At 36.3% G+C, this 11,743-nt stretch overlaps 2 protein-coding genes across 2 annotated transcripts in view; both read left to right on the top strand.

Moving 5' to 3' along the window:
- LOC112147609 (ubiquitin-conjugating enzyme E2 R1) overlaps nucleotides 1-2,761 on the top strand; it is a 6,633-nt gene extending 3,872 nt beyond the window's left edge. The window contains exon 5 of the mRNA XM_024274129.1: nucleotides 1,110-2,761. Coding sequence (XP_024129897.1) covers nucleotides 1,110-1,320 — 211 coding nt within the window. The 3' untranslated portion in view covers nucleotides 1,321-2,761. The remainder of the gene's footprint in view (nucleotides 1-1,109) is intronic.
- Nucleotides 2,762-3,017: 256 nt separating this feature from the next.
- Nucleotides 3,018-11,743, top strand: part of sirt6 (sirtuin 6) — a 19,336-nt gene continuing 10,610 nt past the window's right edge. The window contains exons 1-3 of the mRNA XM_024274128.2: nucleotides 3,018-3,241; nucleotides 4,384-4,511; nucleotides 7,482-7,664. Coding sequence (XP_024129896.1) covers nucleotides 3,176-3,241; nucleotides 4,384-4,511; nucleotides 7,482-7,664 — 377 coding nt within the window. The 5' untranslated portion in view covers nucleotides 3,018-3,175. The remainder of the gene's footprint in view (nucleotides 3,242-4,383; nucleotides 4,512-7,481; nucleotides 7,665-11,743) is intronic.

The raw sequence follows: 11,743 nt of genomic DNA, 5'->3' as shown, positions 1-11,743 counted from the left end.
AACTGATTCAATTGCAAAAAAAAGTTTTTGTCTTTGACATCAGATGAAATCATGTCAACTGTCTTGTATTAAAGCTCCACTTCAGTGGAACTTTTTTTGTTTGTTTGTTTTTAGCATGTTCTTGTGCCATTTTTCTGATAATGGAGGACATATGTAAAGAAAATTAAGTTTATCATTTTTTTGTTTGATTTTTTTTTTAATTAAAATCATTCTAAATCAGGTGAAGACAAAAAAAAATAGCTGTTTAAGAAAGAGAGTATTTGTGATGTAGAGAATATATTCTGATTCATCCACTTCCAGACATATAAATCCATGTACATCTTCTTTATCTAAGTTAGCATGTGACTCAGAACTGTATAGCTCCAATATTGCTCACTATTTTTGTTGTGTCCGTAATATTAGGTTGGGGGCGTGAGGGGCTGCAAGCTAGTGGGAGATCATGTAAACGGAATTAACAGGGAGTGGGGGCGGGGTTGCTCTGCGCTAACAGTCCAACCCACAACTTAGAGTCAAATTTTGGGGAATGCTATTAAAATAGATTAAAAAAAATAATCAGAGTGGGACTTTAAGTCAATTTGAAGCCTGTTTACAGGTGTGGGATGATACCTGAGAACATAACAATTACTTATCTATTTAAAAAAGACATGAAGATCCCTAAAAGCACATTTAACGTGTACATTAAATTTAATCTCATGGGTAAAAGAAATAGTATTGAAGCTGGACTGAAAGTGTTTCTTTTTTTATTTATGTGGTTTGATGAGGGATTAACAGATTTGCCGCTTAAAACTTAAACAGTTGGTTCAGTTTAGATGTTGCAGCTGATGAATGACATAAAAGAACATGGTCATACTGCATCAACACTTTTGAATCTTATAGTTTTAATGTAAATAAGGCATCAAATTGTCCTGTGGGATCAATTAAGTTAAATTTCAAAGTTCTATTCTCAAAGTTGAGGCTGAGATATATGGGCTCGAATGCCATCTGGATGTAACACTTTCTTGAATAATAAATGGATCATTTCTAAAAGAATTCTGCAGTCCTTCACTGTTTCTAACTCTGTGCATTTGCAGCATCCTCACAAACGTCAGATAATCTGTTATCCCTTTCAGAAAGCAAGTGATGGCCACCAAAGCTGACGCCGAGCGAGATGGCGTGAAAGTTCCCACCACTCTGGCGGAGTACTGCGTCCGCACACGTGCGCCAGCCCCCGACGAGGGCTCGGACCTCTTCTACGACGATTACTACGACGACGACACCATGGAGGGCGGGGATGGCGACTGCTGCTACGACGAGGACGATTCGGGCAACGAGGAGTCGTGACATGCTTGTTGACTGAACACCCGGTCCAGCTATGCTCCTCCTTTTCCCCCCTTCCTGGGTCGCCAGATGTTCTAGGTTTACAACCAAGAAAGATTGGAAGCTTCCCTTCTCTAAACGGATAACAGCTTTTTTTCTGGTGCCTCTGGTGTTTTCGTCTCAGAGGTAAAAATGAACGACTCTGTGAAAATGTGGGAAGGTTTGCACCAGCACATAAGTTAGCAGTTTCTTCAGTTTAGCCACCTCGACGGATAATTGAATGCTCACCAAATCTTTTTCACTCACTATAGGCTTTAATGGGGTGGAAACTCTGTCGACAACAACCTTTATCGGGTGGAAACTCTCTTAAACATTACTCAGCCTCTTTTGCATATCTGTATTTCCTGAATTGTAAGTGATTTTTGGTCTCAGTGATAGAAAATGAAGGACCTCAGGCTTATGAAAAGCCCTGCAGAGATCCAGTATTTTTCACCTTTTACAGCATCCCGCTTACAGACTTTGCCACGTGACAGTATTTTCTAAGTTTCTGTGCATGCCAGAACATCTTTGAAAGCTTTTTGTCTCTTGTAACGGCGGACATTTTTTTCCCAGCATCATGATTTGTGATGGAAAAAAACCCCGCTGCGCCGAAGGACTCTGTGGAGAAGAAGCGGCTGTGCGAGTCGGCGTGGTCCGTACCATGTGGACATTTTTGATCTTGTGTTTTTTTTCTGGTTTAATGTTGAATGTGTTTCTCTGTCACTCTGCGTGTCATTTGAAGAAAAAAAAAAACAACTCAGATTTAGGGGAAATTGAGTTGGTGGGGGGTTTGAAATGTTTTTGACTTTGTAGCTCTTGAAGTGTGGGGTTGTTTTTGAAAAAGCAAGAAAGCATTTGTTAACTAATCTGAATCAAAATGCTTGAATGCTATTTTAAAGACATGGTTAGTTGTAAACACAGTATCACTCCCAGACGCCTGATGGACCCAAAGAGCTAAAGCAACATGATAAAGACAAACTATCATCTTGTTTTAGTTGAAGATTCATTATTTTCTTTTTTTATGCCTGCACAGTTTATGAAGGATGTCACATATAAGAATATTAGGTTTCAATGAAAAAACAAACATGCACATAGTCTTTATGATTCTAGAAGTTTTTCAGCGCTGCAAGTGAAAATGTTAGGAAATCATGATGCTGTTTATTTTAATTTTCTTGTTTTGTTGGGTGAGTCTGGACAGGTGTTTTTTTGCTTTTTGTTCTGTTTCTTTTTCAATCTACAGCATTGATAGCTTAATTTACTTTGACATTAAACTAAATTTCTCAGGATAAAATTTCATTTGAAACAACTGTTGAGGCAAGCAACTAATTTACAATATGCAGATGTAGCTGTATGAAGGATTATCATGTTTTATTCACATGACTTTTTTCCCCCCAGCTATTTAAAATAAAGATTTATTTGAAAGAAACATCCTTTGGAATGCTTGGAATAACTACAAAAAACAATGATTGTTTTGTTATTTTAAGAAAATACTTATGTATGTAAAGTGTTCCACCTAAAGACAACGCTATTTGGTGTGTTAGTGCTATAATGTTAATTCAATTGTTAATAATTTCACGTTATTTATTTATTTATTGTAATTATTTTAGTAGATATAAGAATGTAAGAGTCAAACTTTTTGATGTTTTAAAATGAAGTCTTTCAGGCGTGTGTGCACGGTGTGAACCGGATCTTTGATGTTTTCAATTGTTCCTGAATGCACCAAACGTCGGCGCTCGTTGATGACGTCATCCAAACAGCAGTTCAAACCTAAGCTTTAAACTCGGGTCTCGGATTGTTTTTGAAATAGAAAATAACAATAAAAACAACAACTGCGACCGTCATGTCAGTGAATTATGCAGCCGGATTGTCGCCTTACGCAGATAAAGGTGTTTGCGGCCTTCCTGAGGTAAATTTTGACTTTATTATGCAGAGCTTTTCGGGCTAAATTAGCTAGCAGCTCGCCTCAAGAGCGAATTTTTTGTTCTGTTCTGGTCATTCTAGACAAGGGTCTGCCACCTCTAAAGCTAAAAGAGCCACTTTGACCAGTTTCTTACAGGCCACAATCCAGCGAAAGCCACAAAGCCTCACCTTAGTGTGTAGAAAAAGACACTTTATTATATTTTTGTGGCCATAAAGCCATTCATTTAGGAAATATAGCTTTAAGTATTACAATTGAAAGTAACAGTGTTGTATTTTTCTGTTTTCTATCATTTTACAAAAATGTTATTTTCAAAATAAAATTCGCTCTGTTTTAATTAGAATCCTCCTGTTGAGAAAAAGATATAAGAAAACCAAGTCAAACATGACAATTAAAAAAATATATATTTATGACTTTGGTGAGCCGTAATTCCTTCTCTCATTTTGCTATTGATTAGACATTTCACAACATTTGTGTACAATCCAAATTTTTAAAAACACAATGAACATAATACAAACATTCTTTAAAGAAACACCAATTAACCACTCTGAAAGTAGTTATTTTTCAAGTATCTGACTTGTTTAAAAGCAAAACATAAATGACAAAATAATCAAAACTAAAAATCAATTTTTATTCAACTCGTTTGTATTTATTTTCAATACCAAAGAGTCACAATGGAGGGTAGAAAGACGCCTTGGAGCCACAGGTTGCAGACCCCTGTTGAAGACTTTTTTTCTAATAAAAAAGCACTTTTTTTTGCAAACCTCTGTTTACATTTTTTATTCGTTCTAGAGAGTTAAGTTCAAATTCCAGCATTGGTTTGACAAGATAATATAGTTTCAAAGATAGTCATTCTTGTTGGGATATAAATATATCCACAAAAGATTTGATCTGTGGAAAGTTTTCTTCTTTCTTAAGCATTGATACATTCAACGCAGGTCTTTGTAGAAATCTGTGCAAACGTTCACCTATTGTTTTGTCTGCTGATCTTGTTGTCACATATGTAGATGGATGAAAACGTAAAGCTTTTCATTAAATTAATTAATATCTTGACTTGAGTCAAACAATCCAAACAGATGATCCCTTACTTTTGTTTGTTACTAAGAGTTCTTGTTTGTGTCTTGTGGCAGAAGTTTGAGAGTCCTGAAGAGCTGAAGGAGAAGGTGCAGACTCTTGCTGAGTTGGTTAAAGAATCTCAGTACCTGGTTGTTCACACTGGAGCTGGCATCAGCACCTCAGCAGGCATTCCCGACTTCAGGTGAGACATTACTCTAATGATTATTCAGCTTTTTGCACACTGCATTTCATTGTTAAAGCCATCTTGTCAATAATACCAACCTTATATAGGGGCAAAACCAGAATACATGTTTTAAATTATTGAAGCATATCATATAGAACATACTGGACAGAATTGATCTTTAAATTAAATAAAAAAAATACATAAATTTACTTAGCAAAAAATATATAAATTCTACCTGATTATTTCTGTGTCTTGAGGTTCATATCCATCCACATAAATTGGGCTTTATCCTCAAAATCCTTACATAAAAAGCAGTTAACATTATATGAACCAATTAAAACCATGGTACCCCGCCTTCACAAAGAAAAATTCACAGAAGATAGGCTGGAATTTATCAAAATGCTTGATTAATCCCTCAGAGAGAAACAAAATCTAGAATGTTGTTAACTATTGCTACACACTTAAAACAATTCAGTTATTAAAATATTTGTTTTTCTTCACTGTTCTTGTCTTTTTTTTGGTGTTGCAGGAGTAATAATGAGGAGATACATTGTTTTTTGGGAGGTAGGATGACGCATTTGTGGGGTGTCCTAAGACCCAACCAGGAGAAGGAATATCTTTTTTTTAGAAAATCTAGATAAATTAAATGTTTAGGCATTTCTGTTTCAGTGTGCTGATATTGATATGTATCTCGATATACCCCAAGACAGTACCGGACAATATTTAACTTTTTTTAAGATTATAACTTAGAAATAAACTTTATCTGAATAATAATACAGCTTTCATATAAATAATATTGTAAAATACATTTTATTTATTGATCTGAGCATTCAGTTTCTCATATACAATTTGCTTTTAACCGAGTAACTTTTCTTTAGGTAATTTAAGAAGATTTTTTTTAACACTCAACGTTGTTTGATTTTCACAACAGAATATTTTTCACCATAGGAAAAAAAACACAAATGTTAAATGTGCCTTAACCACTAATATACCAAATGTATGGCTGAGAAAATAAAGTGCTGTTGATTTCCCTTATTGCTTAATGAACTATGTTTGCTTATAAAGAATGAATTATTGTCTTGGCAGCATTTTAAAGCGATACAAGTATAGCCAAATGAAGTATTGTGATATTTTATTACACCTCTACTCGGTTGTAACCAGTGGTTACTTGAGTCACTGTTCCCTTTCTATCAGCTGGAACCAGTCTGGTCCTTCTCCTCTGACATCAACAAGGCATTTCGACCTACAGAACTGCCGCTCGCTGCATATTTTCTCTTTCTCAGACCATTTTCTGTAAACCCCAGGGATGGTTGTGGGTAAATATTGTAGTAGATCGCCAGTTTCTGAAATAGACCAACAACCACGCTACGTTCAAAGTCACTTAAATCTTCCCCATTCTGATGCTCGGTTTGAACTGCAGCAAACTGTCCTAACCATGTCTAAATGCAATGCAGTGAGTAGCTGCCGTGTGATTGGCTGATTAGAATTATTCCTTAACGAGCAGTTGGACAGGTGTGCCTAATCAAGTGGTCAGAGAGTGTAAACACATCACACTCGAACAAACCCACTCATTAACAATCATATTTCATACGTACACACGCTTATATGTTGATTATGTTGATTATTATTATTGATTAGAGTACCAGGTTAATAAAAAGGCTGAATGAAAGGCTGCTGTTGCACTTGATTGCCATAAAGATGAGAGAAGTTCTGACTCGGGGCGTCTTGTGCATTATTTTAAGAAACTTCAGCAGTCAAACTGATTCCTGAAGCACAAAAACTGTTCAGAGAAGACCGAATCAGACAAAAATCCTTTAACCTAACAAAAGGTCCCATTAAAACTCAGAATCTCTACATTCAAACTTTTAAAAAAAATTTAAATGAGGTGATATGAATGATTCTATTAATTATTCTTCAAACTAAATCTCATTTTATGATTATTTCATGACCGTCGGAATGAGATATCTGAAGGAACGCAATGAAGTTCAGACCCTGACGGGATGAAATGTGCTGTTTAATAGGAGTTCAGCTGTCAGTCAGCCCGAGCTGTTGGTGCGTTCTCTGATTTCTGGTTTTTAATGATTCCTTATGCTTTGCTCATTCTGTCTGTAGTACTGCTGTTTGAGCAGAGGAGGGTAGTGTTTCCCCATCATGGTTCCGCTTTCCAGTTTTAAGAAAAGGTTTGCTTTGTTGCCAAATCTTGACCCCTACAAATATATGATTAAATCCAATAAACAAATGTGAATGCATGCACGTATGTTAGCAAGAGTCCAAACATGCTCAGGGATGAAGCAACGAATGAATATTTGATTGGAGTTCCTGTCAATCATTTGCCGCTGACCCCGAAGGGTCCGTGAATGAAGCCGGGCTTCCACACATACATCCCCTCTAATGCAAAAACATAGTAAATAAAAACTTCAAATGAGAAAAAGCTCAGCCCCCAGGTGACCTCACCAGAGCGTGTAAATATACGGGCTTTAAAGATCCTTTGTGGCTTTCATGTCCCGCAGCCTCTCTCCCTGTGATGCGTGACGTATGTGATGTGTGAGGCGCGCCCCAGTGCCTCTCTGCTGATGAGCCTTTCAACTGGTCTTTGCTGAGCAGGCGATAAGCCAGTCTGCAGCGGAAAGATGGGGCTATTGAAGTTCAAAGCCAGGGATGAGTTTTGGTGTTGCCACATTTGAGAAATGGCAGGATGCATTCCCTCTTCTGATGCACACAGATAAGTTTGTTCTCAGAGTGAGGCGGCAAAGGCCGGCTGTGTTTGTCAGTTCAGTCAGGCTCTGATCACCAGCTGGTTAAGCACAACAATGTTTTATTTAGAAGATGCAACAATGAGCACACTTCCCTGATAAAACTGGAATCAGCCTGTTTGAAAGTGTCTTTGTTTTGTTTTAATCAAGCAGATATTGTCATATTTTTCATGTTTTTCCCTCAGACCACCTGCTGTGTCGCTGCCTCTCTAATCCTAATGTGCTTCTGTTTCAGGGGTCCCAAAGGAGTGTGGACATTAGAGGAAAAGGGTGAGTCACCTCACTTTGATACTACGTTTGAAGACGCTCGGCCCAGCTTAACTCACATGGCCCTCCTGGGACTGGAGAGGGCCGGCTACCTCAAGTATCTGATCAGCCAGAATGTTGACGGCCTGCATGTTCGATCAGGCTTTCCCAGGTTGGTGCTTTCATTTCCACATTCTTTCTTTCTCCTTTTGGGTCAACAAACGTTGCTATAATTCTCCTGACTTAAGGCAGAGACAGAAAAACCTCAGTAAATTTTAGTAGATGACCTCAGGAATTAGCTGTAGCAGTTTCAGTGGTCTTGTGGTAGAGTGTCCGCCCTGAGACTGGACGGTTGTGAGTTCAAATCCAGGTTGAGTCACACTCTAAAACTGGGACTTAATAGGGAGAGAAACTAGTCTCACTTGAATTGTGTGTGTTTAATTCTTGATTTGTAACATTTTGTCCATATTCACATGTGCAAAAGTACAATTTACGCACGCACAACTTAAAACTAACTACACATCTTTAAAAAGTATGCACCTGATGCTCACAAAACCACATTCACACACAAATCAGATTTGAGACTCTTTTCATGTCTCCAAGTTTGATTCATAAGTGATGCGTTTAGGTCCTGCTAGAATGCTAGGTCATCAGAGTTTTCTTATGAGCCTCTTTGAACTTAGATTTTGGAAATTATCTAGTTAAAACTTGACATTTTTTTTCAAATTTTTTAAAGATATGCCCAACATTTAATATAAAAAAGTCACTTGTTTGACACTCAGTATTAAAGGATTAGATTAGAGGGGGGTTGTTAAACCACCAAATGGTTCCCAAGTGCAGCTGTGTCTGCAGCTCACCCCTCCCCCAGGCGATAGGTTAAATGCAGAGAACACATTTCACACACCTACTGGGACTTGAACTTTATTGAAGAAACTGTGCACATTCTTAGATTCTACTTAGTCGTCTTTTCAGAGATTGATGGAAATTAATTCATCATGAGTCTCAGACTTTTTGCCAAACATCTTCAGAATAGCTGTTTGTCAGTTGGGGGTCTGGTACAACTAATATAGACTCAGAACATTCCTCTTAATTCCATTAGGATGCCAAGCGAGAAGAGAGAGAATTTTCCTGTCAAACTGTGATTACCAGACAAACAAACCTCTCAAGTTTTCAGTGTCTGAATCAAACAAAAATGTTTTTTTCTTTGCGGTCAAGCTAGATTTGAACCTAAATGTTGACCGAGTGGCATTGTTGCTTAGGACATAAAGGATTCATGGACGACAACAACTGAATCTTAAAGTCCCACACTGATCATCTTTTGATCTATTTTAAAAGCGTTCAAAAGTGATATCGAGGCTGTCCAGCCACACAGCTTTTTACCAGATAATACTCAGAGGAGGAAAACAAAGACGTTCATGGAACTGTTTGTCTGCAAGTGCATGCATCAGAATGGAGATGAAGGACCTGGTGACGGGCTGATGGTTGCACCATTGTTATAACTACTGCATCTGCTCCTGACTCACGACAATTTGAAAACAGAAATACTCAGAAATGCAGTTTTAAGCGTAATTTTCCATATTAATGTCATCCATTATTAGAAAAACACCACAAAAATATGTTAAAAAACATGTTTTTTTTTTTTTTAGTGGAATGGGTCTTTAAGAAAGTAAAAAAGACCCTTGTTTCAAGAAAAATTTTCTTGTTTTTGTCATGTAAGAAAAAAAAGTTTTTCAATAGTGAAAGTCTTCGTTTGAGAAAACATGTCTGAGTATCTGGAATTTTTTTAATAGGAATTATTGGTTAAAAAAACATTTTTTAACCCATTGACATATTATTATTATTTTTTATTTTTTTTTGCGTATTTATAAAAAAAGGGTCCTGTCTTTGGAGCGTTGAAGCATTCATATTGTACTTGCAAAAGTTGTTACGTTCAACCAGAAAACTGACCTGATTGAAGTTTTTCCTGCACATTCTCACTCCCAACTTGTCATATATGGACATATGGTTTGGGCCTCCTCTGCGCCACTTTTTGATGTTTTGGGTGCGACCAACTCTTCATTTTTTATGTGCTGGCTGTTCAGTTTTTAACATGCTGGTTGTTCCCATTAAATCATGGAGAATCACGCGGGACGCAATGCGAATGCTGTTCTTACTCTGTCCTGCCTGGTTAAATAAAAATAAATAAATAAATAGAAATTGCCGCGTTAGGGTCCCAGTCCACGTCCTGAGGGTAGGGGCCCCTGATTAACATGTGTTTCCTGCTACCAAGAAGCCCTGGACCGGTACCGGTTCGCAGCCTGTAGATTATGAACCCTTGATGTGATATGAACACTTAGCACATCAAAAAACAACGAGTTTGGGAACCCCAAAATGTCCAAATGTGACGCAGAGGGGGCCTGAACCATACGTCCATATATGACAAGTTGGGAGTCGGAATGTGTTGGGTTTTTATGGTAAAAATGGTGCACCCAACAACTTCAGTAACTTTTGTTGATCTCTCAAAGGCACAAAATGACACATTATTAACCAATTTTATGAAGGTTGCAGATGCAAACATGTCGTTTGGAACCAAAGAAAGAGATTTGAAAACAGAGATGGATTTTGCAAGAAAACATAATTTTTTTCAAATACAACTTAGAAAATTATCTATTTTTAAGACTGCATGTTTTGTTTGCATTTTTAGATTGTAACTTTTGTTCTCATTTTGATGACACAAATCTTATTTTATTAATTAGTTAATGTTGGATTTTGCTCCTCTGAAACCAAAAACCAGCGTAAGCTTGGTGTGTTTCAAGTAACTTCTTAATTGGGTTTTTGACAAACATGTTGAATTTGCCTACATTTAGTTGCAGCAGCTGTACACAAGCACAAATTTCTCACTGTGGATGTGCATTTATATTCCTATTATTTCAGGAGTTTTTCTGTTTTTACTTTAAAATTCTTCTTTCTTCTTGAGTTTTTCTTCCTTAAAAACTGACAAAACAAAAAGGGTTAGTTGATCTTCAATGCAATTATCTTTGATAGAGAATGTAACCATATTGTTCCAATAAATATATTTTTAGCTTACAGGGAGTTTGTGGAATAGCTAAAAAAAACATTAACTTAAACACAGACTATGTATATATGAAAGCACAATAACAACATTTCATTTTAATATGAGGCAAATCAGAACATGTTAGCACCTAAAAACAGTCACTGTATAATTGAAATGGCACAAACTTGAAGGAATGCAAAAACTGAGCAAAGGATATGAAACGATTTTTTTGTTTAAGATGCAAATATCTTCACATTTCTAGCTTTATTCATCACTCCTTGGTTTTATATGTCTTTGTTGTGCTCCTTCATTTAATCCTTTTGCAGCTTCTGCTCCTTTAAGTCATCATTCACATCTGTCATCTCCCGTCTTAAAAAAAAAAGTCATTTTTCTGCATATTCATTTGTGATGTGCTTTTCTCCTATTCTCTTTGTCCACTTCTTACTTTTTTTCCGTCTTGCTTCCCACTCCTGCGGAAAATATCTGCATGTTTTTCGACTGTGTGATTGATTTGTTTATGCGGGGCGCTCCACGTTTTTTTTTTTTTAACCATTCAGCCTTTAGAAAGGCTTTTCTTGATGCATGTGAAGCAGAAATAGGTTTTGCCATCCAGCCTCTTTTTATTCTTTCAGTCTGGATTCTGTCTCTTCATCGACTGATATACAAACTTTAAAAATGCATGAATTTTGGCAGCCCAGTCTAATGAAGTCCCATTTCTTATTTGTCTTGTGTGAATTTTTTTATTTAATTTGATTTCAGTCTATATTTAATTGTCTTGGGATTCTTTAATTGTTAATATTGGTTGTTATTCATAAATATATTTTGTCCTGTTTTCGCTATGGGACAGTAGAATACCCTCCTGATGCAGTTTTTACAATCTTATCTAATTTTGCATACCATAAACAAACTTTATTATGTTTAAAATCTCATGTATTATTTAAACTCTTTATTTCTTCAATAAAATATTTGTTCTTTTATGCAATTCAAAACACGTAATTTTTTTTCCCTTATGTTTCTCATGTTGTATCTAATTTTTCATATATATTTTCTTCCTTAGAGTGTACACTCAACCGGTAATCTTTTTCTCAGAACCTTTCCAAAAATTAGAACATCATGAAAAAGTATATTCATTTCCATAATTCCAATAAAAAACTTTCATATATATATATATATATATATATATATATATATATATATATATATATATATATATATAT

Source organism: Oryzias melastigma, linkage group LG17, assembly GCF_002922805.2.
Source record: "Oryzias melastigma strain HK-1 linkage group LG17, ASM292280v2, whole genome shotgun sequence".
Lineage (NCBI taxonomy): Eukaryota > Metazoa > Chordata > Actinopteri > Beloniformes > Adrianichthyidae > Oryzias > Oryzias melastigma.
The sequence above is the reverse complement of the archived record's forward strand: the minus strand, read 5'-3'. Positions and strand labels throughout refer to the sequence as shown.